Here is a 7,294-nt window from a genome sequence, read left to right on the forward strand (position 1 = left end):
TCAAATATTTGGGTTTGGATGGACCGAAGGCTCTGGGTTTCACTCACAGTCTTTGAATTTTTAAGATATTCTTGGAAAGGATTAAAATCATGGTACACATAAAACTGTCAGAGAAGGAAACAGTCTGAAGGAACACTTTTTTGGGGGAATTATAAAATATGTCTAATGTTTCCCTCTCTTATTCTTCCTACAGATAATATTTTGTAAAAGATGGCTGCTGCAAATCATTCTTCAGTGACTGATTTCATCCTTGAAGGGTTAACCAAACGTCCAGAGCTTCAACTGCCACTCTTCCTCTTGTTCCTTGGGATCTACGTGGTCACGGTGGTGGGCAACCTGGGCATGATCCTCTTAATTGCCATCAGTTCTCAACTTCACTCTCCAATGTACTTTTTTCTCAGTCACTTATCCTTCATCGATCTGTGCTACTCCTCAGTCATTACCCCTAAAATGCTGGTGAACTTTCTGTGAGAAAGAAACATTATCTCTTTTCTGGAGTGCATGATGCAGCTCTACTTCTTCCTTGTTTTCGTCATTGCGGAAGGCTACCTGCTGACAGCCATGGCCTATGACCGTTGCATTGCTATCTGCAGCCCCCTGCTTTACAATATTGTCATGTCTCATAGGGTCTGCTCCATAATGATGGCTGTGGTGTACTCACTGGGTTTGTTCGGGGCCACAGTCCACACCACCCATATGTCAATGCTGTCCTTCTTTGGATCTCACATTGTCAGCCATTATTTTTGTGATATTCTGCCCTTGTTGACTCTATCTTGCTCCAGTATTCACATTAATGAGATACTGCTATTTATTATTGGAGGAGTTAATACCTTAGCACCTACACTCACTGTCCTTATCTCCTACGGATTCATCCTCTCCAGCATCCTCCATATTCACTCCACTGAAGGATGGTCCAAAGCCTTTGGCACTTATAGTTCCCATCTCATGGCTGTAGGCATGTTTTTTGGGTCTATAACATTCATGTATTTCAAGCCCCCTTCCAGCAATACTATGGACCAGGAGAAAGTGTCTTCTGTGTTCTACACCACAGTGATCCCCATGCTGAATCCCCTGATCTACAGCCTGAGGAACAAGGAGGTCAAGAGTGCATTGAAGAAGGTGGTTGGGAGGATGTGGACATCCTGATAGGGGATGATCTCATCAGGACCAGAGAAAAGAGCTCACATGAGAAGTTGCCATAGTTTCTTTCAGTCTTCTTTCTTTCTTGCTTGCTTCCAGAGAGAAAATTCATTATCATTTACAACTTTATACTTGCCAATATTTGAATCAAAACAATAAAATATTAAAATCATGCAATATTTGGAAATTTTTAGAGAAATAGGAGTTGAAGGAGAGGAAAGACAAATAAATATTATAAATTTCATGAATATAATGGCAGTATTGTTCAGTCCTGTTGGAAATTAGAGATAATATAGTTAAGTGGGGAAGAGGATTTTTCTGAGTATTGGGGGGAGAATGTATTTGAGTGAGTTTACGTGTATGTTCAGCTAATATTTCGGTTTCCATGAAAATCAGTAGGTTACTTTCCTTGATATGGTGCTTTGCTCAATTTGGGAAAACACTGAAGAAAAGAACTGGTTTTTGTTACTGTGGGAAGAAGCTTTACAATGTGTGTGTGTGTGTGTGTGTGTGTGTGTGTGTGTGTGTGTAACTGGAGATTGAATTCAAACCCTTATGCTCACCAGAGAAGGGCGTATTCTACTGAGCCTTCTTCATAGCCCAAAGCTTTACAATTCAGTGTCTAATAAACACCAGTTCTATCCTTACACATGACAGGGGCTGGGATATAGCTCAACAGCACAGCACCTGCCTGGCAAGTGCCAGGTCCTGAGTTTGATTCTTGGTACACACAAAAGTCCTAAATCAGGTGAGACATGCAATTTTATCTTTTTCTGTCCTAAGAGCAGTTAGCTTTCTTGGATTGAAGAAAGCACTGCACATTCTCTGAGCTTCTCTACTTTACAAGTTTTTTCTAAGGTGGAGTAGGACACAAATAGGTTGTGTATGTTATTCTCAAAAAATTAATGTGTCTCCACTACAATCTACATTGAGAATAATTTTGCAGAAAGATGTCACATGAGTAAAAGGACAAAACAAATATGAATGATAGGACATTACTTTTTGGTCTGTCTTTCTTGCTTTTTAATGTGCTCCATAATTTTCAATTTCCTTTTAGGATTGTATCTTATCTACTCATATACATTTCCTATAAAGCCAAAGGAGCTATTTAGCTCATGAGAAAATGAAAGATCAGTAAATTCAGATTGAATTAACCACAGATAATAAGTGGAATATTAAGAATATAGTTTTATTTTCTGCACATTTTCACTGCCATCGTATTCTAGCTTGTCTCAGACCCAAAGTAAGTGAGACAAAGGGGCATAGGATTAAAGTCTCTGAAACCAGGAGCTAAAATAAATCTTTCCTTCTTTAAATTGCCTTATTTTTGTCAAAGTTGACCAAAGCACTGGAAAGACCCTTAAGTACCCCAGCTCTGACAGCGGCTCTGTGTGATCTGTGCTGGAACAGAAAGTAACTTGGGCAGATGCAGTGACAAAAGGCAATGGAAGACGCTTAAGCCACCAATGACCATAAATTAGAGTCACCAGAAAGCAGCAATCATGTAGAATGTAATAAAAATAATGACTAAGTTCTGAAAATTAAAGATATCTTCAATGGGAAAGAGTTCATGGAAAATTTTTCTCAGAATCCTACAAGACTTCTGACCTGAGCTCTTGGACTGAAAGAACAAATAGGACATTATATTTACATTAAAAATTCTATAATTCTCAAAATTAGGATTTTTTATGATAACACATTTTTAATTAAGGGACTACCATAAGGTTACCAAAATTTGATTTCTGAAGTAAGACAGTACACAATCAATCAAACAATGACAAATATCTATTTCATGTGGTATTATAATAACATAGAACTTAAAATATTTTGAATCCTAAGAACAGTTCATAAAATAAAATTGATAACATCCTTCTTCTGTGCACATTTCTCCTCCCCCACACTTTTAGCTAAGAGATGACATGCAGATAATGAAGAACTGAGTTCAAAGTTGCTCTGGGGAATTATTGTTCTGATTTCTTTGTGATGAAGAACCTTCACTGAGAATATTGTAAGAAACATCTAGAAATTTACTCTTGGGATCCAGCACTTTTGTACAGGATTATTAAATACTGATCACTCCAACTATCTCTGGCTTAGTAAGTCTTGTGGGATTTGTGTTGGGAAGGGTGTATTTAGTATTTGTAATGCGAATCCTCAGCTCACTATTAAACTTTACATAAAAGATGCCTTTCACACCAATCTTTTTGCTTTGAAAATAGGAGAGCCAGATACCACGATCTCTGCAAAGGTGCTGAGAGGTTGCACTATATCAGATCAACTGCATATTCCAATTTAGTCCAACCAAATGATTCACTTTTGACCCACAGATATTTGCATCTGGCAGTAGTAGACAATCACTTGATGGCTATTGCAGGAATCTCTGACATGATAATGGTGAGCACAATGTGATAACTACAGTCTCTATATAGGATCTAGGTAAGTGCCCAGTTCTATAACGGGAGTGTCACATATCTAATGTGTAGCAGAAAATGTCCCTCCAGTCAGACTGCTTCAATTTCTGTTAGTTTCCTAGGTGGCCTACAGTTTACTTCAGTTCCTGTTACTTCTGTTCCAAAAATGCCTGATCACTATGATTCATGGCTGTTCACTACAATGCACACTTTATGAACCAATCCATATCATGAGCCATTTTGCCTCTGACCTTCCCATTTGCAACAATCCCATAAAGCCATGCTCTCTGGCTAGGGATATAACTCAGCAGCACAGTGCCTGCCTTCCAAGTGTAATGTCCTGAGTTTGATTCTTTGCACAAAACTAAACCAGTATAAAATAAAACAAAACAAACTCCATCCCTGAGTCTTTGGGACCTGACATTCTTTTCTTGAGATCAGTGCTCATTGATATTGAGTAAACCTGCCTCTAAGTATTCTTTCATGAATTCATTTTTATTGATTACTAGAATTTTATTGCATGGGAATAGTGTAATATCTTCTTTTATCTGTTTATCATATTATTTGGATTGTTAGGAATGTCTACAAATAAAATTCCTATCACTTCTCTTATCACATCATTCTTGACATATATTGTCATTCCATTTGAGAAAAAGATCTACAAGTGAAATTCCTATGGTATCTGTGAGCTTAACTAAAAGCCATCAAATAGTTTTCTAAATGACAATTCTCTCTCTCTTTTCTTTCTTTCTTTCTTTCTTTCTTTCTTTCTTTCTTTCTTTCTTTCTTTCTTTCTTTCCTTCCTTTCTTTATTTCTTTCTCTGATATACATGCTCAATATGTATTTAAGACTGGCTTTAAAATTACTATGTAGCTTAGACTGGCTTCAAATTCAGGGCAATCCTCTTGCTTCAGATTCCAGAGTGCTAGGATTATAAGCATGTGTCACCATGACTGAATAGGGCTACTAATATTAAACTTTTATCCTTTGTGGGTAAGCATTCCAGTTGGTCTGTGTGATGACCAACACTTCATTTTTTGTTTTAATGTTAGCAATTACAATGTGTATACAGTAGTATATCACAGGGCTTTTTAATTTCCCTGGTGACTAATGACAATAAAGTAGTGATATGTGTTTACCTATTATTTGCTAAATATTAGATTAAGTTCTTTATCCATTTTCTTATTGAGCTTGTATTAAGGACTTCTACTTAAATATTTGTTGTCAATACATTCTATTTCTAGAGCCTGTTGCACATAAGTGTTCTCAAAATATGTTATTCAAATGTATGGCTTGTTTTACATATTCTCAACCTGTCTTCCAAAGAAAACATGTATTTAATTTTACCTTACTTTAGATAAAGCTGTCTTAGATATAAAGATTAAGATACAATGCATGAGACAGAATACATTAGTGAATTTAATTACATGAAATCATGAACATTTCCTTCTCAAAAGAATTAATATAATCCACATGCAGGACTAAAATATTTCAAATCACTTACTTGATAATTGAGATATAGGATATATAAAGATCTTTCAAACAGCAGTAAAAAAAGAAAAATTTTAAAAAGTAGAAAATATTTGTACGAATAATGTGTGAGGATGTGTGCACACATGTATGTGTGTGTATCTGTGGTATGTGTGTTACAAAGATTTTTAATATCATTAATCATCACAGCAACATAAGATAAATCACAATGAAATGACACTATGTGTACATTAGGAGAGACAAAAATCTGAAAAACAAACTTCAGAAGAAATGTTGCTGAAGCAATGGAGGAATTGATACAGTCATGAACTTTATAAGAGACTGTAAGGTGGGGTAACCCCTTAGAAGTCAGTTTCTCAGTTTCCAAATAAATACATATACACCTGCCATTCAGTATGGACACTCTATGCACACATGTTGTTCCAAGAAAAATAAAAGCAAATAAGCACATGACTATATGAAGACTCATGCTCAAATGTGCATTTATTTATTTAATTTTAATTCACAAAAGCCACTAATTTTAAACCTTCAAAGGTTATCACAGGCAAATAGATAAACAAAAGTATACATTCATATATGTGTATATCTATAAAGACAGCGAGACATAAATGTGAAGGAGATAAACATAAAATTGATCTCTGTGATCAATTGGAAGGATGGACCCTATTGCATTTAAGGCCCACCTGGATAATTCATCTTTCCTTACCAAGATCCTTAATGTGGTCACATTTGAAAAAAAAATCTTTTTCATATAAAGTAACATTCAAACTTACCAGGGATATGATGTGGATATATTTGGGAGATATTTGTTTTAGTTTACCGGAGACCTGTGAGGATACAAAGACTTCTGAGATTAATTTAAAGATCACATACTTTCTCTGGAATTCTTAATTTAATAAGGCAGTGGCACAAAAATATAATTCAAGTATACTTTAACTTGCCTAAGATATATCTCCAAATGCTGGGAAGTAGGATTTATTGAGAGCAAGACAATGTCTGTCATTATGGAAAAGTGTTACATTAATTTGCTTTGTGGTACATGTCTTTCAGAGTGTTTCTATATGCATTCATAACCCATGAATATTAATCGTTGTCACAAACATCATGGCCACACATGACAACTTTGCTTTTTTTTGCCCTCAGTAACTTTGGCTTTCTTAGCTCAATGAGAAGCATGCATTATCTGAGGTTCTCTATTTTACACAAACAATTTCTAAGCCAAAGTACAGCAGAAATAACTTGTATATGTTATTCTAAAGCAGCACAACCACCTTCAGTACCATCTATAGACAGAAAAATTTTTCACAAATATATTTGTCAGTAAAAGGAGAGGTCATATTTGAACAACAGGGTAGTACTTGCTGGGCTGACCTTGGGGAAAATTGTGAAGTTTATTAATCCCTTACATCTTCTTCTTCTTCTTCTTTTTTTTTTTTTTTTTTTTTTGTATTTTAGGGAAGGATCTACAGGGTGTTCAGGGTCTCACTACTAGATCGGACTCACAGTGATCCACCTGTTTACAGCCTCCCAAAAGCTTGGATTACAGGCACACGCTAAGATACCCAGTCTCAATGGCCGTCTCAGCGCCCCATAGGCAGGATGGTCACAGAAGTCCCAGAGATAGAACACCTGGCCACTGAGTCTGCTTGCAGGCACTTTAATCCACTGATCTATTTGGCCTGCAATTCCCTACTTCTTAATTTGTAATTTGCATTTGGTATTACAGGTCATATCTTCTATGAAGCATCAGGTGGGGCTCTTTCACCAAAGGGACAGTAAGAATTCAGCAAGTTATAATTGATTTGAACACAGACATAGGTAGCAAAATAAAAAAAATGTAGTCTGAATTTCCTGAATGTCATTCTGGAATAATTTCTTCCTTTATAAATAATTCATGGGAAGAAATTCACAGCTTTGTTTTTGTGTCCCTGCATGGTTTCTGGTGACTAAAATTAATGCTTTGGTGGCCTAAACATCTTTCATCAATTTTAGACATGACATCTGGATTAGAAAATTGGATCTTGGGTATTGTCATTTAGCTTCTAGTGCAAACACTGCTATCATAAAACCTCCAGCACTAAGAAATTGGAAAACATATACCTGAATTATTTGTTGTATAGATGAGAGATTTGAATTTTTCATTTCAATGACTTCCTTAGAGTCATAAAATTATTTAAATCAAATAAATATTATATACATATATATATGCATTATGCATACATACATTTTCTGATCCAATGTTCACTACACA

At 35.7% G+C, this 7,294-nt stretch overlaps 1 protein-coding gene across 1 annotated transcript; it reads left to right on the forward strand.

Annotated features, from left to right (window-relative positions):
• The first annotated feature begins 207 nt into the window (after positions 1-207).
• On the forward strand, positions 208-1,146 carry LOC101581425 (olfactory receptor 8D2-like). Its single transcript, XM_012513362.2, is given in 1 exon segment — positions 208-1,146. A coding segment is annotated over 1 exon segment (936 nt). The 5' UTR covers positions 208-210.
• Positions 1,147-7,294: the final 6,148 nt, after the last annotated feature.

Source organism: Octodon degus, unplaced genomic scaffold (genome assembly GCF_000260255.1).
Source record: "Octodon degus isolate 3935 unplaced genomic scaffold, OctDeg1.0 scaffold00488, whole genome shotgun sequence".
Taxonomy (NCBI): Eukaryota; Metazoa; Chordata; class Mammalia; order Rodentia; family Octodontidae; genus Octodon; species Octodon degus.